At 38.4% G+C, this 25,874-nt stretch overlaps 1 protein-coding gene across 7 annotated transcripts in view; it reads left to right on the forward strand.

The window, feature by feature from the left end:
• TTBK2 (tau tubulin kinase 2) overlaps window positions 1-25,874 on the forward strand; it is a 107,663-nt gene that overhangs the window by 65,578 nt on the left and 16,211 nt on the right. For 5 of the 7 annotated variants that reach the window (XM_071744628.1, XM_071744630.1, XM_071744634.1 and 2 more), the window contains 8 exons: window positions 901-966; window positions 1,498-1,590; window positions 2,521-2,646; window positions 5,172-5,329; window positions 6,904-7,120; window positions 10,706-10,917; window positions 12,898-13,495; window positions 18,521-18,766. In XM_071744628.1, the coding sequence (XP_071600729.1) occupies window positions 901-966; window positions 1,498-1,590; window positions 2,521-2,646; window positions 5,172-5,329; window positions 6,904-7,120; window positions 10,706-10,917; window positions 12,898-13,495; window positions 18,521-18,766 (1,716 nt within the window). The remainder of the gene's footprint in view (window positions 1-900; window positions 967-1,497; window positions 1,591-2,520; window positions 2,647-5,171; window positions 5,330-6,903; window positions 7,121-10,705; window positions 10,918-12,897; window positions 13,496-18,520; window positions 18,767-25,874) is intronic. The other 2 variants (XM_071744632.1, XM_071744633.1) reach the window with 2 other exon arrangements.

The raw sequence follows: 25,874 nt of genomic DNA on the forward strand, positions 1-25,874 counted from the left end.
AAAGAATTCTTGATTGGGAAGATAAGACTGTGTAAAAGAAAGCAAGTTTACCAGTTCTGGTAGTTCTCTCTATGTAGAATGATAGTTAAGGATGTAAATATGGATTGATAACTGTCCCAGGCACCACACTCTGATTTTTCTTTTATTTGGAAATGTGTAGTGAGTATGACTGATTTGTTATTTTTGTAACATTTTTTTTAAAGCAAGGAAGGATTGGAAAATATATTATGTGATTATAAAATGCCAGTTGACTTACTGTCAGGATATCCAGAGTGTCAGAGAGGAAATGCTGTTTATCAGAAACCAGAAAAGAAAGATTTTTAATTGGTTCTTGTAGTGAAGCCCTTGCTATTTATTGCTCAGCCACAGCTTTAAGGCTTACCTGTGGCTTTCCCTGCTTTTGGAATGTCTCAAAAAATTGATTGGTTTGCTAGTTCAGAAAATAGTTTGTGGAAATGTTGCCAGCACATTTCAGTAAGTGGCTGGTTGTCTGTTTGTATCATATAATATTGGTGTATTTTGTGAAGGGGAAGAAATCATCGTGGTTTGGATCCTGTCAGAATTTATAAACCCAAACTTTTAATAGTTAAGACAAAGAAGTAATTTCAATATTGGAGGAAAAAGAGGAATAATTCTGCCACATAACTTTTTTTTTGACAGCTGAGGTAAACAGGAATTAATGCCTGTGGAGACCAAAGTGATGGTTTAAAAACCTGACATCTGTAACTTTGTGGCACCTGTTTGGTTTTCCACTGCTAACTTGTAGAAACCCAGCAAACTGAAATAAAAAGTCTCAAGTGTTATCTGTTGTGACTCCATCCTGACTTTCTAGATACCAAGTAGTCAGAGGGTTTATTTCTAACAATGAGAATCTAAGAATCTTTTTCTGTTCTTTGGCAGCCACGAGCTGTTGCTGGTTTTCGAGGGACGGTACGATACGCATCCATCAATGCTCACAGAAACAGAGTGAGTACCTCAGTCTGTGTCATATCTGTGTCATGGAACTGGAAATGGTCAGTAATGCAGTTATAAATTTCCTTTTTTGTGTTCTTGTGTGTGTGTTTATTCTATAGAAATGAATACTTCTAAATTGTGGGAAAGGAATCGGACAAGGGTAAAAATATTCTTCTTGTAGAAATGGCAGTTTTCAATATGCAATTGTATTGTAAGTTAATAAATTAAAAAGATGAAGTTATTGAGTTTCATAGAAACATCAATATATATATGTACAAGGGAAAACCAAATAAACAGCTCTTCCAGTGTAGAGATTTGCAATGTTTTTTAAACACATTTATACTTACTGTTTTATTTCTCTATATCTTCTATGAAATTTACTTCTATGTTTCTACTTAAAATAGTTGCTGGTTTTAATCATATGAACTTGTTTTGCAGCATTGGTTATATTAATTTTTATATATAACAATTTAAGTCTCCAGAGCAGTGAAGAGTCTCCTGGGTACTTATAAGATGCATAAGAATAGTATTTCTTTTTCACAGGAAATGGGTCGGCACGATGACCTCTGGTCCCTGTTCTATATGTTGGTAGAATTTGTGGTTGGGCAGCTGCCTTGGAGAAAAATAAAAGATAAGGTAAACTTAGAAGTGAAACCAAAAATTATAAGGGAGATTTACTTGTGGATGCTGTGATAAAAATTCCTCTAAGAATCAATGTTTCATTATTTTTAACATGAAATTTTCCACTTTTCAAATTTTATGAACTTAGCTAGGCAGGAAGTGTTTCTAGTTTGCAAATGATTTACAAAGCAGACATAAGTGTATATATACCACTTAATTTTCCTGTTTTCACTTGAATACTTTTTGATTTCACCTCTCACACATTTAGAATTCCTTATCTATTTTGATTATTTTTGAAATGGGCGTTTCCTATCTGCTGGTGACCAAAAGTGCATCAGTCAATATGCAGTAGTGCCTTTAGTCATACATAAGTGGGGACATACCTGAAGAAACAGTCTCATTAGCATGTATTTACTTCTTTCAACTTTTGAAGTTAGATTTAAACAGGGTTACTCTCTGATGTGTTTATGCATTGTTAGATGACAATGTGGTATATAGGTAGTATCTCTTTAGTTTTGATTTACTCATAATAGACAAGATTTACTCATTTTATGCAATATGCTATGATAACCATCAAATATACACCAAAAAGTGACTGGACTACAGATGATGCAAGAGGATATTTTAAATGTGTAGAACATGTTTTTCAGAAGAGTTAATGTCCAGTGACAATTCTTGCATTCAAGGCAGCATTCAAACACAGCAGGGTATTAAATGGCTTTTTATATTGAAGGTGAAGTTTGTGCACTATTTGTACCTGTACTGAGGGTAATGACAAAAATCTCTTCTCGTGCTACCTGATGTAGAATGGCCTCACTCTGGTTAGTGTAATGTACTTACCATCCTTCTGACCAATTGTGCATTGAAGGGCTGTAAGGTACAAAGTGAGTATGTTGTAGTGGAGAATGAAGGCATTTTAATATTTGTTGTGTTATTTACTCCTAGGAGCAAGTGGGGTCCATTAAAGAAAGGTATGAGCACAGGCTTATGTTGAAACATCTTCCTCAAGAATTCAACATCTTTCTGGATCACATTTCTAACTTAGATTACTTTACAAAGCCTGATTACCAGGTAACCATTTTTACTATTTTGTCATCCTGATTTTTTTAAATAGCAGAATTTTATGCTATTTCTTTTTCAGTTTTTCTTTGATTTCCTTGTGTAGTCTTTGGTGCCAATTATGGATTGTGTTACAACAAAATTACTTTAGTGACCATCTAACTGCTTTTTGTTTTCCATTTGGGAAAAGTGAGGCAGTTCAGCTTCTGGAAATAATTGACAGTTGCCTTGCAGGCTGTGTTCTCTTAGCATTGGCTGCTACCCTACTATCATAGCCTCTGGTGGGTGCTCCTGAAGTTCCATCAATCAGATTGTTTTCTTGGTTGTAGTAATTCTGGCAGCTTTCCAAAATCTGGAGCAGAGCACCTGTAATGTACACAGCTGGAGAGCAACATCCAGCTGGGGTAGATTTTTTTTTAAGACTGAAGTATTGCCAGAGTATGACAGGGATCCCTAGAAAACAAATCCTTCTTCTTTGTTTGAGAGGGTATTGCCTGCTGAAATGAGCAGCCTCAGCTCAGCAATATGATAGGTACTGAGATGATGAGCTATAGAGTATGTCTGACTCTGCATTGACCCATGGTTTAACAATAAGATAAAATTTTGTTCTGTGACAGTGTGTGGAAAGCAGCAGAGTAGTCAGAAAATGCAAGGAGGAAGAGACAAAGTTTGGTTCAGGCTTACAAACTGCAGAAGTTGAACTGATCTACAATCACACCATGACAAATGTGTGGCCTTCCCTCTGGCTCCCAGAAACACAGGTTCCTGTCAGCTTCCCACTTGCCCTACCTGTCTGCCACAGTGCATTTGCTCCTAACCCAGCAAAACCAGAAGGAATGGGTTTCTGCTGGTGTGCAAGCTGAATTGGTTCAACTGAATAAATAAATCTTTCTGACTGATTCTGGAATTGTAACTTTGATAAGAATTTGATAAGAAACTTTGATTCCTGTCCTTTACTTGGCAAGATTAACATGGAAATCAAGATATATAAGATTCAAAATAAGAACTAAAAATCTCAACTTAATTTCCTATTAGTAAGTGAAGGTCTAAATGTACTGGTATGTTTTACTGTGCATTTGTAAGAAAAAAAAATATCTATTTTTGTGCAATAATTTGAATGCAAAAGAATTTTGCATTCAGACCTCACTTGGAGTACAGTGTCCAGTTCTGGAGCCCCTGTTACAAGAAAGACATGGACAGGCTGGAGCTTGTCCAGAGAAGGGCCATGAGGATGATCAGAGGGCTGGAGCACCTCTGCTATGAGGAGAGACTGAGAGAGTTGGGGTTGTTCAGTCTGGAGAGGAGAAGGCTCTGAGGAGACCTTATTGCAGCCTTCCAGTATCTGAAGGGGGCTACAAGAAAGCTGGGGAGGGACTTTTTAGGCTGTCAGTAGTGATAGGACTGGGGGAATGGATTTAAACTGGAGGAGGGGAGATTTAGGTTGGATATTAGGAATAAGTTCTTCACCATGAGGGTGGTGAGACACTGGCACAGGTTGCCCAGGTTGGTGCTGGATGCCTTATCCCTGGAAGTGTTAAAGGCCAGGCTGGACAGGGCTCTGAGCAACCTGATCTGGTGGGAGTTTACAGTCTAAAAAGTTCATGTCATAGGCCCAGAATCCATGTTTGATTTCATTGTGTCAAATATTACTTTATTCAGGTATTTATGTTTATGTTGCCTCCTCCTCCTGCTATCATCAAGCATTTGAGTTTGTATTTGCATTATAGAAGAAGATTTAATGGAGAATGACCTTAGAAATTACTTTAGAGAAACTGCTTAAGGTTTACAGGACGAGGAGGATAAAGGAGAGAATGTACTGCCCAGAGGGTGAGCTATGGCTTTGTGCAGTTCTGGGGGGTTTTGGAACTGACTGTGGTAGACTGGCACACCAAAGGTTCTAGAGAGTAGGGATAAAATGCATACAACCACTTTATACAAGAACATTTTCAAGTGCCTGGACTGGAAGAAAGAATAAAAACTAGATTTTTAGCTTTTAGGAAATAAAAAAAGAGATTGTTTTCAGAAATGTTATGTAGTGCTAGCTGATGTGTTAAGGTTGCAGCCTTCCCACTAGTGACTAGAATGAGACACAGGGCTTTTTCACAGGGAGAGGAAAATAGATGCAGTTTCTTCTGTCATGGACACAAAATGTTCTAGATGCTTTTTTATAGCATAAAACAAGGATAGAAAGCTTCCAGTGTGGTATTTTCTCTGGGATGAAGGTCATCATAGAGGTCCACAGTTCTGAATGATAGAAGAACTTCCCTACATACTTCTCATTGATTTCCTTGATTTCTAATGGTGTTACTGAATATATTCTTTTTCCTTCCTCTGCTGGAGAGCCACTGGATGCTATTCTACAGCAATGTAGAAATAGCTAATGAGAAAGAGCATGAGAAATAGCTAATATAAAGAACTGTTTTTTTTTAATTGTCATCAAAATCTTGGAGATGTTCAAGTATTACAGAAGGTTATTTCTTAATCACTTGTTCTATTAGCAGAAAATGAAGCTTATTAACTTTTCCCTTCATTTTTAGCTTCTCATGTCTGTGTTTGAAAACAGCATGAAAACGTTTGGGGTTATTGAAAGTGACCCTTTTGACTGGGAGAAGAGTGGAACAGATGGCTCTCTGACAACAACAACAACTTCAACTACACCTCAGTTGCACACTCGTCTTACTCCAGCTGCAATCGGGTACGTATGCACATTTTGGTCACTTAAAAAGCAGTCACAGAGGGCCAAAGAGAAAATATTTCCATAATTTAGATTTTTCTACAGACTGATGAATAAATAGAGAAATGGAGGTTTGGGAGCGTTTGAAGTATTACCCTGCTTAGGGTTCCCATTTACCCTCTTCTGAAAGATCAAAGCTGTGGTCCTAAATTTATAGCAATTAAAATAGTAGCTCAGGGAATTGCATGGAAATTTGCTGGTCCATCCTTTGGTAGATCATATTTTGTGAAATAAATGATGTGTCCTGAGTTTAACTGACTGTAAATAAACCCATTGTTTTCTGTAAGCTTGGAATAAACCTCTAGCTCCAATTTGATTATAATTTTGAAAAATGAATGGATCTTTACAGAAAATTTGGAAATAGATTTTGGTCATGTCTAAAATATTAATGTGGTCTTTGAGGCCTTCTGGAATTGAGTAAGTTGGATGGCATCTGATGTTGAATAATAGCCATACTCATCTCAGGCTACTGGAGAATATAAGAGGTGTTTTGGAGAATATAAGAGGTGTTTATGGGTGTGGAGGAAGACCTTGTGCCTGTTTTAGATCTTGAGTAGCTCAACTTTTAATTTGAGAGTTGCAGAGGTTATGGTGAGGGAGCTTTCACAATGCAGTAAGGCTGAAAAGGATTTCATGTAAAATGTATTGAGTTCCCAGTATTTAAAAGTGATTTTTTTAAAGTGTTAAACTAAATGTCAGTCAAGATGTTAACTGGTGTTAATATTTTGTAGGTGTACAGTGTGCACTATTGTTCACACTGATGTTAACATAGGGTTCAGTCCCACTGTTACTCTGGAGTTAACAGTTTTGGTGGCTGTAAAGAAATGACTTCTATTTGACATTCTGACTGTTCCCTTTTTCAAAATACCATTGCTTCAGTTTCAGATACCACACTAAGCCTTAGTCCTACTTAGCCCCAAGTCAATGGGACTACAGTACTTTAATTAAAATGCAGTATCTTGTTAGCATTATGGTTATGTTTTAATAATCAGTAATGGGACCAAATAGCACTTTGATATGAACAGTGATTAAACTACATTTAGTTTGCTGAATGCTCTCTATTCATCATACAGTATGTTCTGTTATTCTACCAAATTTGGGGGAAAAGGAAAATATATTATGAAAGTCTCCATTCATGTTTTTTGAATAGAAAGATAGATGTAGATGAGCTGGGAGCAAAGTTGAGCCTGAACATGATCACTAGCACATCTCAGAAGTTACTTTGAAAACTGTAATAACCCCCAGCTTTTGTGTGATTGGGTTTTCATTTATATCTTTTTTTATATGCCTAAATTTAAGAAACATAAATTCATAAAGCCAAGAAATAGGGGTTTATATTAAATAACTTACAGTTAAATTACAATTTAGTTTTCTGCAGAAGAATCCTTTTGCTTGTGATGGTTTTTTTCTTTCTTTTAATAAAGTAGAAAATAATTCTGAGTAGAAAATAACTTTAAGAAAAAACATGTTAGAGTATCAACATTTTTACCTTTCTGATTTTTTTTTTTTTTTTTTTGGTTAAACTACTTTTGTAGAATTGCCAATGCCACTCCTATCCCAGGAGATCTGCTGCGAGAAAACACAGATGAAGTGTTTCCTGATGAACAGCTCAGTGATGGAGAGAATGGTATTCCAGTTGGTGTCTCACCAGAGAAATTACCTGGATCCCTTGGGCATCAGCGTCCTCAGGAAAAAGATGTTTGGGAAGAAATGGATGCAAATAGGAACAAAATAAAACTTGGGATCTGTAAGGTACTTAAACAGCTGCATTGTGAAGACCATCTTTGTACAGTTTCCTCGTCTCATAGAGCACAGGAGATATAATTAATAAGGGAGTCTTGCTAATATTGATTAGGCAGAGTGGTTTAAGAAAACAAGATTTATGGTAGAGCCAACACATTTTATTAGAGTGATTTATGTACTGGAACAAGCAGACAAGCTTTTGAGCCTTGTGACACTTTATCAGGTCTTTATGATGATGAATAGTAGATTGATAATAATTTGAGATTCTTTGCACTTTCTTCACACTCATTTTCTTCAGTCATGATTTTGATTCTTGCTCACTGAGTGAAACCAAAGCAAATTTCTTGCATCTTGCATGTGTCAAGTTAGTTACTAAACAGAGGAAGAACAGTTTAATGTTATTCTTCAAATGACAGATTGGCAGTGTGATTGGCAGCATCTGTTTATTTCACTTCATGTCTTCTGTGAAGATACAATACCTTTGTACTGATCAAATGCTGCTTAATTTTAAAAAGTGGTCTCTCAGAAGTGGTTCCTGTCTCCCTTGCTCACAATCACAACATTTCATCTTCAGACAAATGTAGCCCTGTTTGTTGACATAAAAATCACAGAATCATCTGAGTTAGAATGGACCTCATCTAGTCCAGCTCTCCCGCTACAGCAGGATCCCCTAGAGCACATTACACAGGGCTGCATCCAGATGGGTTTTGATTACCTCCAGAGAAGGGAACTCCACAACCTCCCTGGGCAGCCTGTTCCACTTCTCACCCTCTTAGTAAAGAATTTTTTCTTGTATTTAAATGAAACTCCCTATGTTGCAGCTTGTGCCTGTTGCCTCCAGTCCTGTCACTGGCAACTACTGAGAAGAGTCCAGCTCCATCTTCCTTGCACCCACCCTTTAGATACTTGTAGACATTTACAAGGTCTCCCCTTAGCCTTCTCTTCAGGCTAAAGAGTCCCAGCTCTCTCAGCCTTTCCTCATAAGAGAGATGCTCCAATCCACCAGTAGTCTTTGTTGCTCTCTGCTCTCCAGTAATTCCCTGTCTCTCTTGAACTGGGGATCCCAGAACTGGATGCAGTATTCCAGCTGTGGCCTCACCAGGGCAGAGGAGAGGGGGAGAGAATGACCTCCTGTCATAGTTTAACACTGGGCCAGCAATCAACTGACTGATGGATGTTCTCTATTAATCCCTCTCCCCTCCCTGATAAAGAAAGGAGAAAGAATAAGGGAGAGAGACTTACGGGATGGAAACTAAACTACACAGCTCTAATAAAACAATAATGATAAAAAGAAAAATTATTAAATGTATACAAATACACAGAAAAATGATACCAGGTTCCTCCCCCTTTCTCCCAATAATGCTCACGTCATTCCCAAGGATGCAGGGCAGCCTGGGAAAGTCCAGGCTGGACTCCTGGAGTCAGCAGCAGTCGGGAGCTGGAGGCAGGAATACACAGACTCAGGCTGATATGGATCAGGACCACAGGCAGGTGAACAGATGGAATCCTCCCAGGATGCTGAAGCAAACAGGGACAGGTGAAGAAGGACAAAGCCAAAGGGCCAAACAAAGAAAGGGGAAGAAGGGGTTTGACCTTTGTGATCCCTCAAATTTATACCAAGTATGACATGTACGGGATGGAATACTCCGGTCAATTTTGATCATTTATCTTGTCTGCTCCTCCCTAAAGGAGGGTTGCAGGTGTGACCTCTTTACTCCTTTTCTCTTTCCAGAGCACAAGATGTTCCTCAGAACTGAGCAGTGTCCTTGGTTCTGCGTAACATTCTCTGTAACTATAAACGTTGAGTGTTAGCAGTCCCAGAAGCAGGCACTGACTGAGAAACATGCTGTTAATTTCTGCAAGTACAGCTACTTGCAAGAGACTTAGCTGAAAGAAGAATGACAAGACAGAAAATTAACTTTACCCAGGCCCAAACCAGGACACCTCCCTACACCTGCTGGCCATGCTCTTCTTTATGCAACCCAGGATTCCATTTGCCTTCCTGGCAGCAAGGGCACATTGCTGGCTCATGGATAGTTTACTATCTATCTGGATCCCCAGAGCCTTCTCCTCCAACAATTGCATTAAGAAGTTATTATCAGTGCACTGGAGGAACCTCCTGGACTGTGAATGGCTGCTGAGTAGGCCTTCCAGCAAGTATCTGAGTAGTTAAAAGTCTCCCCAGAGAACCAGGGCCTGTGATCAGGAGGCTGCTACCAGCTGCCTGTAGAAGGCCTCCATCAACTTCCTGATTCTGATCAGGTGGCCTGTAATAGACACCCACCACAGTTACCTCCCACATTAGCCTGCCCCTTAATTCTCACTCACAGACTCTCAACTTGCTCCTCATCTATCTCTGGACAGAAGTCAATACATTCCAGTTGCTCTCTTACCTAAAGAGCAACTCCCCCACCTCGCCTTGCTACCCTCTCTTTCCCAAAAGGGACATAACTATCCATGACCACATTCCAGTCATGTGAGCTGTCCCACCATGTCTCTGAAACTGCCCCTAGATCACAGCCCCTTGACTTTACACAGATCTCCCAGTTCCTCCTGTTTATTCCCCATACTGTGTGCATTTGTGTACAGGCATTTCAGGTTGTGAGCTGAGCCTGCTGACCCCACCCTAGGGGGATGGGGGTCCTTCTGGTCTACATTCAGACTGTCACTGAGACCCTGGCACAAACCCAGCTACACCTCCTTTATTACCAGTTCCCACCTCGAGTGGGATGGCAGATTGAAGGCCATCTTTAGGCTCATCCTTAGTGAGCCTGGTTTTATCCCCTTTCCTCTTTGAGTCTGGTTTATAAATGTCAACAAAGTGCTTTGAACATGAAGAGGGATGCGGTACTGAAGTGTTCCTTAACTAGGAGAACTGTCAAGTTTTGAGGCAGGTATTTCTTGTTTGCTAGAAAAAAATGTATTGTGGGAAACAATAAGACATAGTGCCTATTTTCAAATGTACTTATTAGTTTGTTTGTTCTTTACCAAAGGAGATTGTTGTGGTTTAAACAAAGGCAATTTTTCTTAGTTCTACCTGTTGAAATTAAGGATGGTCATGATTTCACAGCTCTAAATCATGTCCACTGGGTATACAGAATGGAATGCAATTGGGCTAAAACATAGTTGTAAGTCACAGAAATATCTGGTAGATTTAGTGTAGGGCAGTGTTATATGCACCAGAGAATCAAAGACAGCTTGGAAGCCAACCTCTCTTTAATGAGAGCACTTTACTGCAAAGCACACTAAAGATGCTACCAAGTGCTGGGTTGCAGATTATTATTAAATATCAGAGTTAGCTGTAAAATATCAGGGTAAATTTAAGTATATTACTGGGGTTTTAAGACTCCTGTTCTCAGACCTACCCAGCACTGGTATATTACTAATATTTTGTCTGTTGTACATATGTGCTGGAGAGTGTATCTAAACTAACTTAACTATGGCATGAACGTAAGGACCCTCCCAAAATACAAATTAGTTTATCACAGGCTAAAAGCCTGGATGCTGTTCACTATCTGTGAATACCATGTACCTTGACTTCCTCTGTTTTACTCACTCCTCGTGAGTCACATTTGTACTTGACTTTTTGCACAGGCTGCCACAGAGGAAGAGAACAGCCATGGGCCAGTGAATGGAATGCTCAATGCACCAAGTCTGGGATCTCCAATCCGTGTTCGCTCGGAGACCACCCAGCCAGACAGAGACGCCCCACTGGTGCGAAAGCTACGTTCAATTCACAGCTTTGAGTTGGAGAAACATCTCACGTTGGAGCCAAAGCCAGACACTGATAAATTTCTTGAGACCTGGTAAGGAAATTATTTATTTTTTCTAATGCTTATATCTTTACAGTGTATGTAGTAAAGATACTCTTGTATTTCTTCCATTGTGTGAAGACCCAAGAATGGAGTTGCTGAGTTATGACTATGCAAGCTACAGCCAAGTATATACAGTGTTCATAATATTGATTTATTAATGGATTTCACCACTTGGCAGCTTCTTCAAAAATGGTTAGGACTAGTACACAGTTAAAGTTGGACTTCCACATTTGAGAACTTATTTCAAGGCCTAGTGATGTAACCCTCATGTCTATTAGCTTTTTTCCTTCAGTGGGATATTCATGACAATCAGTGCAACTCATCTGAAATAAGAATTATGACATCAGGTGCTGAATAGAGTTAACATGGGATTAGATTATATGACATGAGAAGGAGAGTTTACAAGAAGTGGAGTTATGAAGTAAAACTAAAAATTTACCTGCACGCAGCAGGTTTAGTTATGCCCAAAGGTGCTGCATGGACATAAAAAATCATGATACAAGACAGGTCTTAAATTAGAATTTGGTGTCTAGGACAGGTGGCCACTGTCAGCTGGCTGCCAGCAATTGGCCACCAGATATATCAATGCTGGGCAGCTGGCAGCTGGTGTTCACTCACACTGCTCTCCCTCTCCTTCCCTCCTCCTACCCAAAGTGACACCGCACGGTCACTTCTTCCCCCATGCCACCACTTCTCCCCTTTGCCCAGCACTCTGCTGCCACTTCTCCCAGCCATGTATGCTGGTCAAAGTTTTAATTCTTGTATTTCAAAACATCAAGGCTCATACGACACAACAGCAGGCTCTCCCACCAGGCAGTGTTCAGTGTCCCTCCCCTGCCCTGTACTGCAGGCAGGGCAGGAATGAGCTCTGTGGCAGTCCCCCTCCACTTCCTGTGAGGGACTGCTCACTACCAGGTAGTCAGGGCTTCCAGAGATGCCACACGGAGCTCCTGCTGATGTTCAAGAGCTTTTTGGAGCTTGCCAGGTGTGAGGAGAAGCAGCAGCACAGTGCTGCATGGAAGGGAGGATCAGCAGTGCGGTGCTGCACAGAGGGGAGGAGAGGAGAGGCAGCACAGTTCCACTGGGAAGAGGAGAAGGAATGGCATGGTGCTGCATGGAGGGGAGAAGAGGAGGTGTGGTGCTGCATGGAGGGGAGAAGAGGAGGTGTGGTGCTGCATGGAGGGGAGAAGGAATGGCATGGTGCTGCATGGAGGAGAGAAGAGGAGGTGTGGTGCTGCATGGAGGAGAGAAGAGGAGGTGTGGTGCCTCTGCGTGAGCACCAGCTGGCAGCCACTTGTCCTGCCAGGGAGTCAGCAGTGTTGAATTGTCTGGCACCCAGATGGCAGCAGCTGATGGTCCCCATCCTGGAATTTGAAGGTAGAGACAGATGTGTAAGAACAGGTTCAGTTCCTATGTGTAGAAAGAATATGGGGAGGAAGGACACAGTGAAATTGCACTGAAAGGCAGAGGCTGTGGGGACTGTAGAAGACAGCTGAGATGCTGACAGTGGATAAAACCTTCTCAATACATCATAGGAGGGATAGGAATTAAAATTTGATTGATGAAGTAAGTTATGCAAAGCATGAATAAGGAATCAGTCCAGACAATCAATAGCAGCATTCTTATTGAAAGCATCTACTAATTGCTGCTGGAGATGTCTGTTCTGCTTTGTGGTGTGAATTAACAATATCTAGCTATAGCCTCACCACTGAGCTGGTGTCCAGTCACAAGTATCCCTTTTCGTAGTTACAATACAGTATCATACACTACATGTACAGTTATGTGTTGATTTCTAGGAGTGTTTTTACTTTTACTTGACATCAGAGTTATTTTTCTCAAATTGTGGATCCTTCAACCATTATAGATTGTTCTAAAATGTGGCAATTTTTTAAAAATATAAATCTAGATTTTCCTCTACTGAAAAAATGCAAATGTTCCTTACATTATTTAACTAATTCTTCTTTTCTTAAGTTTGGACAAGATGAAGAAGGACTTGAAGGCTGCAGCAGAGACTCCTGTTGCTGCTGTTTCTCCTCTTTCTCAGAAGAAAACTATTCCAGCTCCTGCCCGCATGGACCACGTTTGGCACTATGATGAAGAGTATCTGCCAGATGCCTCGAAGCCGGTGTCAGCCAGTTCTCCAGAACACGCTGATGGGGTTATTAGCAATGGATTTGTAGCTGTCAACTTAAACTCCTGCAGGCAGGAGGTTGATTCTAAGGAATGGGTGATAATAGATAAGGAACGGGACTTGCAGGACTTCAGGACAAATGAGGCTTTAGGGCACAAAACTACTGGAAGTCCCTCAGATGAAGAGCCGGAGGTACTACAAGTTCTGGAAGGTTCCCCTGCAGAAGAGCAGTCCAGACAGGGTGGCTGGGCAGGAAACAGTGTCAATGCAAAGAACCAAACCTCAGGGGTGGAGTTTGTTCTAGCAACTGAGTGTCATCCTGCTGTTTCTGAGCAGCTTACAGATAAATTGGACCTTCTGTCCGGAGCTGCTGGGCAGCTTCTCGCAGCCACTCCTACGAGTCCTATGGAAGCTCAAGCAGAAGGAGCACTCACTCCGGTAAGAGAAATGGTCACTGTTTTATTGAACATCTCTTTATTAAGAGTTGTATGATGATGTAGTAAGGGAAAAGGTAGTGAGTAAAATACTCTAGTGTAGCAGAATTCCTGCTTTTATCAGAGGTGGGGATTGATTCTTGAGGAATTACATTCTGCGTTCTGAGTGCTTACATTGTCCCGCAGAAGAACTGCAGGTGTGATCCACAGAACTGCCCTCAATAAAAAAAATAAGTAATGACACACATATATATGTACATTAAGAAGCTCCTTATGCAGTGATTCCTAATCAATGAGATACATATGCAAACATATAGAGGTATTTTGTTTGGGTTTTGTTTTGGTTTTAATTCCCTTTGCTTCTTCCTGTTTCTTCTGAAATTTCTAATCGTACTTATGCAAAAAAAAATCCTTTGGTTTCTTCAGTTGTTGCTGCTTCTCACTTCCAAGATGACTTTGCAACTACTACTTTGCTCCCAATGTTTTCCCTTCACTAGGACAGATTGCTTTGCTTCCATTACAACCCCTGCTTTTTGTTTTTCTCCATCTTGTCTAAAGAATTCTCATTTGCACAATTTTGGAACATTTACTCTTTTCTCCTCTCTCATTGATTGAAAACTACAACTTCTTTGACTTTGCTTAGGGATGAAGTGAGATTAATGTTCAAATTATTAGGAATCTGCTCTAGTTTTATTTCTCCACTTTTTTTTCAGTAGAGATTGTATCATATATGCTATAAAGAACAATTCTTTCAAGCTTCTTTGAGCCAAGAAACCTGGCTATAACTCTGCCTCACTTATCCCCACTGTTTTTGAACATTACAAGCCAGCTCATTAAAAGAAGTTCTTATCACCAAGAACTCATTTGTTATACCATGTGGGATATCCTTTCTGGTAAAAAGGAGCTACATAATGTAGTTAACTGTAGCTGTACAGTAAAATTGCAAATATATCTAAGTTCTAATGGAAAAGGCAAGATTGTATCTTTCATATGAGGTTATAGTTCCAAACCATACTTTGTGAATTATGTGGTTTATAGAAGATTCATTTTGCATGGTTCAAAATACAGAACTGTGTTAAACTACAGAAGAGTTTTGAGATTGAAGTATTAGTTGCATGAAAGAATATTTGATCAGCTAGAAACTCTTAAAGATGAAGAACTAATTTAAATTGCTCCATCATTTCCAGATGTTCAATTTTAGTGTTTAAATGTTAGTTTTAGTAAAACAGACAAGAATGAGCAACATTTAGATCTGTACAAAATGTGAATTATCAGGTATTTTTATTTCAAAAGCCATTAAAAACCAGCTTGTAATTTTGTGTCCAAATGCACTATCCTGCTTTACACAAACTTGTGTCTTTTTGGGAAAATAGCTGTTTTACTGAAAACTGAAGGTAGAGGTCATACAAATGTTGTGTACTACATAAACAAATAATACACAATATTTTTATGTTGAAAGGAACAAATTTCTGTGCACGGGAGTAGGAGTAGTTGTGTACAAGGTCAGTTCATTGGAAGAAATACTGGTTGAAGTAGACACTGGAGTGACATTATATTTTAGTTTGGCTTTGCAAGCAGGGAAGGCATAATTGTCCTTAAAAATAGTGTAAATTAATATGTTTTTTATTATCCTGTAAGGGCAAGTAGTGCCGTGAGGGCAGGATGAATGGCAGGAAGGAACTTGCTGTTTTGAAGGTGAATAACAGAACTGAAAATATAAACTGAACTCAGAAAAAAGAAAATTATATTATTTGGCTGATTTAGAACTGGGAACAGTATGTGTCTGTGCAGTGTGTCTGTTCCAACTGTCATGCCAATTTGTGGTAATCTTCCATCTATTTCATTAGTCCTTGAAAGCCAAGAGAGGCACAGGAGAATGTTTGGGTAAGAGTTTTCTTTGTCTTTTGTTGATGGTATTCCACTTTATAAAAGATACTTAAAGTTTTCCTGAGATGGTACCAAACACCAGCCATTCGTATAGGTGAGTATCTAGTAATTTCAAAGGAATACAGTATATATATATATATATATATATATGCCTCTTCATACAATAGCCCTCTCTATTCCAGAGTCCTTAGGACCTCAGGGAGCTGTTTGGTAGAGTTTCTGCTTCAGAGCATTTGCCCACCTGGAACTGTGATCCTTGTTTGTGGATCAGATGTTCTTGTGCTTTAGTAATTTTATCCAGGTACCATCTTCCTGACAATATAAATAATGGAAAAAGGGTCATATTTTACTTGTCTGATGATGTAATTATATTGCAGCACTTCCTAAGAGCAGTTTTTGAAGAATGTGAGTTTAGGACCATAAATCAAATTACTTAAGTGCTACTAAGAGAGGTTAAAATGGATATTGAAATTATATCGGTATAATAGTTTAACATAATTTCTGAAAAAAATACTCATTTCAAATGGCTTGAAACCTTAGGACATGTCAGGAATCATGGTTATCATCCTTATGAATGTGCCTTTTCATATGGATTTCTAGTGACCTGCTTGAGTGTCACTCAGGAGAAAGTATGTTATGTTCTTTGACTTCATTCTGTTAGGTTGGTTAAATACACAGGCAGTTACTTCAGCAGTGAATGAATAAATGAACTTTCCTGGTTTATGTATTTTTTTGTTTTTCCTTTTTACTTTGATAATTCTTCTTCTTTATTATTGCTTTAATTTGGGAGGGGCTTTCTTGCTCACTATTTAAGTAGCAAGCAGTAGCAAGAATGTTTCTGTATAAAAAAGATAAAGGTTCATGTATTCACCCATAATCTTATTTTCTCCTGAAGGAAAGAAATTGATGGTCTGCAGGTCTCCATTTGTAGATAAATGTTCTTCCTGAAACTGTGTGTGTACACAGACTTCCTGTAATTGATGAGAATATAATTCCTTACCTGTTTCACACGCCATCAGCATTGTAATAAGAATGTAAAGTTGTAGCAGTTCAGGAAGGAAAGCTGAACTCAAAAAATACAAGAAAAATGTGTTAGTTACAGATTTTGAGATGAGCAAGTTTCAGGCATTAAAAGTTACAGCACATTATGCTATCTGCAGTGGCAAAAACCTGCAGATAAGAGAACTAATTTTCATGTCATCAGTCGTGGTTTTCCAGTTGCAATGCAGATGCAGTGGGCTACCATCAAATACCAGTTTGATGTGGCACAGTCATGGGCACATGGTCATGTTTCTGTTGGAACTATTCAGAGAATTCTAGGATATAAATATATATATGCTGATTTTATGCTTTCATAATGGTTTCATGTTGACTCTGGCTGCAGGAGGACAGACAGTACCTGGTTTGCTGTAATATCTTCTGGTATGAACTTAATCTGTCAAAAGAATTTGAACTCTGACCTAGACTAATGGTGAATTCATACTGGAGCAGTGCTTTGCATCAAACTGCTCCAGTTTTCTTTTCCTTGATCTGACCCTAAAGCTGGAATCACTGTGTTGTTGAACCATGGCCTCATCAGTTTCCTGTGGTTTTATTGCATTGCATAAATACTCCATACAGTGCATGCACTGAATTTTTCAACATATTTTAGTCAAGAAGATATTTCAGCAAAGAAATAATGTTGGAGTTGAAGTACTTGAATATGTAACAGCTAATTCCATTTTCATCTTCAGTTTAGATTAAACAACAGTTTGCTCTGCTCACACTTAGTTGACATCATAATACCATATATACAGATATATGCATGGCTATAGATGTTTATGTGAATCTATCTCTCTTCATTATTTAGAAACAATAATGAAATTAGCATTTTATAGATTGAGGTGCAATTGTTTTCATCAAAAAACTGTTCTTAAATTTCCATTTATTTCTGAGCTCCAAGTTGTTTAATTTTTCATTTAATTTTCTGTCCTCAGTTCAGGACAGAAAGCTCACCAGCTTTTATGAGACTGGAAATAGGGTTTTGTTTTTTTTTTTTCCAGTTGAGGGACAGCTGTGTGTTATGGAAACTGAAGCTTTAGGATTGACACAATTGAAAATACCTTTTCCTTTGAAACTGAAATGCTTAATAGGTCTGCTCTGTTTCCAAGGAGTATGGGTTAGAATTGCAGATACCATAGTGGGAGACAGAAATCATCATTGCGAAGCTTGCAGAATGTTTCTGTATCCCCTACTCCCCATGGTTTTATCTAAATACACTGGGAAGAAGTAATTGCAAATTGTATACAGCAATCTCATTACAGGCATTTAGATGTCACCATTAAATGTTTATCCATGCATTGGAAAAGGTCTTGCAAAGAATGAGTTATTTCAGAGATACATGTCAAAGGTATACGTTTAGTAGAATCCTCAATAACCATTTTGATAATGTACTTTCTCTAAAATTATTTGTTCAGAACACTTTCACTTTACAGGTCCTGTACTCTGTGTTTTGTTTTTTCTCTTTTCTAAATGCTTGAGTGATGTAGTTCAAGATTAAGCAGTTGTTCATGGAATCTCCAGGGCAGTGGATCCCTCTAGTTCAATCCCATACTCGGGAAATGTCATCAAAATCATTAAGTACAGATCTTACTGATTAATCCTGTCAGGTAAAGTTATTTATATACACTGCTGTAGCCACAATGGTACAGTCACATTTTTAAAGCCTGCAATGTGTGTATATTCTAAAAATACAGTCATCTCAGAAAAAAAAACTGTGGCTGCAGGGATGTGCTAAGCATTTGCAAGGACCAGTTAACAATCAAATAGTCTGTGTACACGATGTTCTTGGAACAGACTGTGTTAGTTTATTAAACTTGCCCAAGGTTGTCACTGACTGAATGGATGAAGGTTACAGCCAGCTAGAGAAAGGATTTTCATACTGCATTTGATGGTTTTTATTTTGATGCTGCATTTTTAAAAAATTGATGGGAAATGTGAGGACTTAAGATACCTCTTAATTTATCAGCTATTAGCCTGTGAGGGAGTTGTGAATATGGTTTTCTTAAAAAAAAAACAAACCAAACATATAGGCAAGATACAAAAATTTTAAAAATATTGATTTTTAAACCTTATTTTCTTCCCCACCATGTTGTTCTCACAGCTCAACTCATCTCACATGCTGCATTTCTCCACTCCAAGAATTTCAAGTCCCATCCTCCGCACCATGAGCCCCATCTATTTATCCATCCACTCGGACCCTCTGAAAGAGGTTGGTTTCCCAAGGAGTCAGTCAGCCGAGAGCCACTCCTCCTCCTCCTGCTCAACTGGGCGTAGGCAGCTTCCTGTCATTCCCTATGGCAACAAGTTCCCCCCTGTCATTCGCATCTCAAAAGCACAACTGCAGCAGGTGAATAAGCTTTGTCTCCAGAAAAGTGGCTGCTTCCTCGCAGTCACCTGCAAAGTTTCACGTTTTCAGTTGCTCTGCACAGTCTGGTAATAGGCATATGCTGGTCATACTGCTATACACAACATCCTAAAAAATGTTTTGAAAGATCAAGTCAGGGAATAAGGATGGATTTTGTCCGGGAATTGGGTCAGGAGTGCTCTTTGAGGAAGATTGTCCCACTTAGAAAAGGTGAAATTAGAGACAGGAATACTTAATTAGCTGTTATTCAGGTTATGATCTGGAGCACTAAGCATCTCTGGATGTTCTGGAAGACAGGTTCAGTTCCTCAGAGGGATTTTTTTCTTGAAAAAGGCAGGATTATTAAATCTGAAAAACAGATTTTTGCTTCTTTCAAAACTAAGATTAAAGTATTGATGTTTGTTTTAGTTTGGTTTTTTTAATGTATTCCTCCAATCCATACCAGGTGGATTCTGAATTGGAAATACGAATTGGAAATATTTCTGAATTCTGAAATTAAGAAAATTTGGAATACCTTCAAGTATTTTAATGTGAGAGAGTGATGTAGAGATAGTTGATTGCTAATTTGGGAATGAAAAAAATAATTAATTGTTTGACTGCTTATGTCAAACAAAGGAAAGATGGAAATTATCTGGGATCAAAACTAATGGGAAAATGTCACTAGAGAAAGAGGACTTTATTAATCTTGTATGCCCAGTTTCATTTCAATATGAAAAAGATGAAGGCTTAGAATCATAATTGGAGGTAACCATAATTTTTGTATTAGTCACAAAAGATTTGCTAAGTAGCATAAGCTTACATTGACTGGTAAAGCAGTATGACATAGCATTAATGCATAGCATTGTAACATATCATCACCATTTTGCCATTAATATTTAATTTGGTTTATATTTTGTGTTGCCTTTTGTCTACAATGTATTTTTTAGGATAAATACGTGCAAAACTCTTTTTTTTCCAGTGAAGCATGGGAGTAAGATATTAAAAGCAATCTATCAACACTATCTTATTCAAACTCCTGTTGGATCAGTGGTGAGGGATAATGAGGCAAATTAACTCATGTACTCATATCAGCATTTTGTCTTTTAGCTCAAAAAGTAGTGGGTTTTCCTGCAACTCCTGACTGCTTTTTTATCTGACTACAAAAAATGTCTTCCCTGGGTGTATGGCAATAGGCAACCAGGACTTCCCCAAGGCTCATTACTTAGAACCTGATGGAATATCAAAATACTGCTTTATTCATCATGACTGACATTGACTAGGGAAAAGGACTTAGGAGAAATTAACTTGTTAAAAGTTAAGCTTCAGTGTTTTTCAGGAGTATTTTCTATCCCAGGATGCAGGTAGGACTTTTTAATTTTTTTTCTTTTTTTCTTTTCTCTTTTGCCTGTGCATCTACAATTTAAATTTTCTGGTAAGAATGCATTGCAGGTATAATTAGCAAACTGGTCATAATACTCAAAGGAAGTAGGTTGGCACAGAGAGAATTTTCTGGCTTCCTTAGTGCCCAACAAATGAATACAGCTGCAGTATTAATAGGGGCTGCAAAGTGGTGCTCTTTCTTGTCATATGAAAAAGAACTGGTGTTGTGCCAGCTGCTGCTACTGAGTGGAGTGTGTGTTATATGTACCCATCTCTTCTTTCCTTTGACCTGGTAAATCTATGACTGGTGTGTTCCTTTCCAAGGTGTGATTTTGAAGAAAATCCTGACTTTGTTAAGAATTTAAGTTCCAGTTTTCATTTGCTGTGGAAACTATAAGCATGTGATTCTTCAGTTCATTCCAGCAGTGAAAGGCTCCATGTACTTTATGGATTACTGAAGAGCTGAAATACTTTTGGAAGTCCTTCTCTTTCCTATAGTGCAGTAATGTTAGGTACACAGCAAGCTAGAAGTTAAAGCTTCAAATATGAAAGATGAAAATGCATGTTAGTAACATAAAGCTTTTCTCCAGTTAAGCATTAAAAAGGAATTCTGACATCATTTTATATTACTCTGTGTAAATATTTGGTACTGAATGTATTTTTCTGGATTCCCCCGTTTGCAGTTTGGTTCAGCATTCATAACTAATGAATTGGAGAGGCCAGGGATCTGTGCTGTTGAATTTAGTTTCATCTACTGAAAAATTTGAAGAGAAACATTTGTTCCTGGTATCAAGCAAAGGGATTTTTCTTTACTGATTGTTAAGTGAGGGTTCAGGAACTGTAACATAACTTCCTTTAGCTTGTCATCACATAGAGGAGGTAATGAAACTTTTGTGTATACTCTGCTCACTAGTGCAGCTCTTCATCTCTGATGAAGAGAATTCTTCTCCAGCTCTACATATATAATGAAAGAGAATTGGAGTATTTTGCTTCAGCCCTCCTTAGTTATTCAACTTGCAGCATAATGAGGGAGTCTGGCAGCATTAGGGCTGACAAAAAAGAGAAGTAATTATTTGACCTGAATCTGAAGAGTGTGGCTGGAGTGCTATTAGCATCCTTTTCCTCTATAGCTTGGTCAAATTGTACAGCAAATCCTCTGGAAACACAGACTTTTTCTTTCTTTCTGTGAATTTTTCAGCCAGGTAAGTTCTCTGAACTCTGCTCATTAGACCAGTGCATGAAGTGTTTGTGTCAGATTAATGGAAAAGGTGATGTCAGGGTACTGGCAGCTACTGGCCAGGGCTGTGTATGAAAAGATCTTTTATGTAGACATTGTCCTAAATGTGTAACTCTGTCTTTGGAAACAATTGGTGACCTCAGATTTTGTCCTTACGGTTTCTCAGTTCTAGTTCTTTAAAAAGAAAATAAAAACCTTGTCTAGCCACATCAGCCATCCTGAATACTTCCAAACTGGCTGCTATACAAAAGATTTAGTCCTTAAGAAAGGCCTTAAAAATGACTTCTGACATATTTTGGTTTTTTGATGTGCTTAATGAGACAGGGTGCAAGGGGGGATAATTTTAATTTAATCATTTTGTGGTTATTTGTTATGTTAAGGAAGGATAATCCTTATGTCTCAGGTTAAGGAATTGGAATTAGTTGGTTTATGCAAACGTTTTCTCATATGTCTTAATTTTCTCAAACTTCTACTTTACTGAAAGATGAAAAAAAAAATTAGTTTTATAGTTATATTCTTAGTTACAAAATGCTCTGAAATCTTTTCAGCAATATGCTATGGAAATACAAACCATCATATTCATATCCATATCCAAGATGAGAAATAAAATCCTGATCAGAATTGAAAAATTTACCTTAATTTTTAATAAAATCCTGATCTGAGTTGAAAAATTTACCTTAATTTTTAAGCATCTCACTGGAATTGAGGCACCTATGGAAGAATAAGGTAAGAATGCCTGACATGTTCAAGGGGTATTTAGAGAAGATACATATCCCTTTTATTTGTCATTTTATTTTTGATGTTTTAGGTTTATGAGCTAGGAGAAGTGCATGTAAATGTTGTGATTTTTGGCAGTTTAAGTGAACTCATTTTGGCAGCTTTGACTAGTCTGCAATAGCAAGAGATGAAAATTTATATTATTATTCACATTTAACCATCCCTTTTACAACCACAAACAAACAAAACCCCAAATATGCTCCACTCTTCTTACAGTGTTTTTTTAAAATTAGTTTTGTCAGTGGCATTAACTTGAAGTTGTCATGCTTTAGTACTCAGCTAGTTAAAACTCTCTTTTAGCATTCCACCTATCCATTAAAAATGCCAGGAAATGGATATATTTGTCCAAAATCCTCTTCAGAGTTTCACTCTTAAGACATAGCACATCATCAAATAGATGTGTTCCAGAAGGAAAATGGGGGAAAGCTTTTCTCTGCTCAGCAAGTCTTGTTTTTTACTACTGCCTGGGTAAAACTGGCTGCAGCAAAAAGGGTTCTGGTTTCAGGGTTTACAGAGAATTGTTGTGCCTCTCTGTTCTGTATCCTGATGGAAAATGTATTGAGTCAGCATGAGGCTTAAGGAGGCTTTTTCCCAAGAGGCTGCTAATACTGTTTACAACACTGGGATTACTCAAGGTAGAAATTTCAAGGAGTTAGTTCAGCTCATAGCAACTGGAACTGTGAAGCTGGGAAAATTTGTTAAGTAAGGAAAATGCACAGAAGTTAAACCACCTGGTTCATGGCAGGGTAGCTGTTCATAACTGTTAATTTTTCAATAAATTTGAGCCTGAAAATGAAGTTGCTGTGATGTCACAGCCTTCACTCATTAGCAGTGAAAGTGTCTGATAATGCTTATGACCAGATTCAAAGGCAAGCTCAGATTCAGAATTCTCACTGCTTTCAGTTGTTAATGTTCTATCATTTGCCTTTCAAGAAGCTATGATCACTGCTCCAGTATCATTGCTTTCTTTGTTTGAAAGTTTCTCTGGAGGATGTAGATTTTTCATACAAAACCACATAGGGTGAGGAATATCAGGAAGCAGTATTTTAGAAGAAAAAGATTTCTGGAAGATGTATGTTAACCCGTGGATTACTTCTGTTCTTTTAACATACTGGATTTTTTATTAATAATGATGTTTCTTGCCCATTTTTCATCTGCACACTTGCTAATGCAAATAAAGGTTTATTTGTTTTTTTATGCAAGTGGCAAAGGCAATTTCTTGATACATAGAAATCTAAGTGCTGTCTCCAAGGCTTAGTAGACTCTCTGATCTGATGAAGAGAAATTCTTTTTTTCTACCTGCCATTGGTGTAAAGGAGAATTATAGCATGTTAGGTTAATTGTTCTTTCAATGGAAACTTCTAGCTGTAAATTAAGGAATTAACTGTTGAGAACAAGCAATGGATATGAATGCCTTAACTTTTTTCCAATAGTGTATTGCCTGTGGAGAACACATCCACTTTTAGTGACTGAACCATCTTGGCCATTCTCCTTCTCCAGGTTTCTCTTCTCAGAAGCAGCAGAAAAGTTACAGTGGAGGTCAGGAGAATGAATTAACCTTGGTAACAGCATCCACATACACTGTTCATGTAGGAACCCCCCCCTGTACAAAAAGTTACAAAAATGCTCTTTTTTCTTCTGGAATCCACAGTATTTTTGGGATTCCCAAAATCCATGACCACATAGTTCAGCTATTCTTGTCTGTCCTTGAAGGGGTGAATTTTGTCTTTATTTTTACTCTTTTTTTTTTTTTTTTTCTTAATGACACTCTTATCCCAAGTATATATGATGTAAATTTTATTAGCATAGAATAAGTAAAGAACTTTCAGGAAAACTAAATGGTCTTTGGAATTTTTCCACGGAGAGCTGATCAGCATTGGTGACAACAGTTGTTTCCATGATGCCAATTCATACAGTAATCTCCTTGAATTAAACAAGTGGATACAATTCAGAGCACAGTGCCCAAGGACTAATGATAATTTTCCATGTAATAAAAATATAGTTGATCTAATTAATATCTTAAATATTATGTGTATATATAATCACGGATATTACCTATAATAGCATGTGTAATATGATATTTAAGTTATATTTCTCTTTTAAAATAATTTGTCTGCTATTGTGAAAATCTCACATGATACAAGTCCAACTAGAATAACAGGAAAAAATTTCTTTATTTGGAGTTTGTGAATTAATTAGCATCTTAGCATTTTCTCCTGGTTAGATAGGTCTGTCACATGGAAGTTGAGCTACTGAGATGATTAAGGGAGTGGAACATCTCCCTTATGAGGAAAGGCTGAGGGAGCTGGGTCTCTTTAGTTTGGAGAAAAGGAGACTGAGGGGTGACCTCATCAATGTTTTCAAATATGTAAGGGGTGAGTGTCAGGGAGATGGAGTTAGGCTTTTCTCAGTGGTGACCAGTGATAGGACAAGGGGTAATGGGTGTAAATTGGAGCATAGGAGGTTCAAGTTGAATATCAGAAAAAATTTTTTTACTGTAAGGGTGACGGAGCCCTGGAACAGGCTGCCCAGGGGGGTTGTGGAGTCTCCTTCACTGGAGACATTCAAAACCCCCCTGGACACGTTCCTAGGCGATGTACTCTAGGGGGCCCTGCTCTGGCAGGGGGGGTTGGACTAGATGATCTTTCGAGGTCCCTTCCAACCCCTAGGATTCTAGGATTCTATGATTCTATAAGTAAGAGAGAACTTTCTAAAATATGGAAAATAGAGAATGCACCAAAACTAGGAGAAGGCCTAAACTGAGGCCTCTTGTACTACTAAGCTACCCCTGAAATTTTTGAAAATGGGTTCAGTTTCAACTTATTAAAATTTCTCTGACTGCTTTCAGGCAGCTTCTAGACACAGAACTTGGGTCCCTAGTGTGAGGGTGGTGAGGCACTGGAACGGGTTGCCCAGGGAAGTTGTGGATGTGTTTTTTCCACAACATCCCTGGAAGTTTTTAAGGCCAGGTTGGATGGGGCCTTGAGCAACCTGATCTGGTGGGAGGTGTCCCTGCCCATGCAGGGGGATTGGAAGTGGATGATGATCTCGGAGGGGCCTTCCAGCCCAAACCATTCTATGATCTGTCCAAGCTGTGCTTTGCACTAATCCTCACTGCTCATCTCAGAGGCAAAACTGTGTAACCTCCCTGGCTGCCAGAAGTGTTGCCTGTTCTGTTTTTAAAAGGTGTGCTGGATTCTGATTGCATCTTTGTGTCTGCAGACTTTGCAAGTATAAAACTTGGTGTGCAGAGGAGGGAATATATAAAAAAAATTCATAAGAAAAGAGAAGGACCCTTAGTATAGATAAGGCTTCTTTCTCAGTGTCTGCCTTCTCTAAAGGGTATCTATTAGACATGTTTCTAAGCAAACTGGAAGCAGCTAATTCTTTATGTGAATTACAAATGCTGTAGGTGGTAGCACACTGTGGGCATGAGAAAACCCATAATGCTTTCAATTAGATCATGAAAAGTCAAGACAACTTTAATCTGGATTTGTGAAGGAAATTTTATGTGTCCAGTAATTTTTAACCTGTTGAAATTACAGTTTGTATTAAAATTATATTTGCATGCTTTCATCAGTTATTCCATTATATTCGATTTATCCATGGGAGTTTTATAATGGACTCTTTCCCTTGCAAGCATAACAGAACTGTGGGCAAAAATATATAATATTTATATAACTAAAATAGTGCCAAACTTATAACTGGATAGAACTG

Source organism: Heliangelus exortis, chromosome 5, assembly GCF_036169615.1.
Source record: "Heliangelus exortis chromosome 5, bHelExo1.hap1, whole genome shotgun sequence".
Taxonomy (NCBI): Eukaryota; Metazoa; Chordata; class Aves; order Apodiformes; family Trochilidae; genus Heliangelus; species Heliangelus exortis.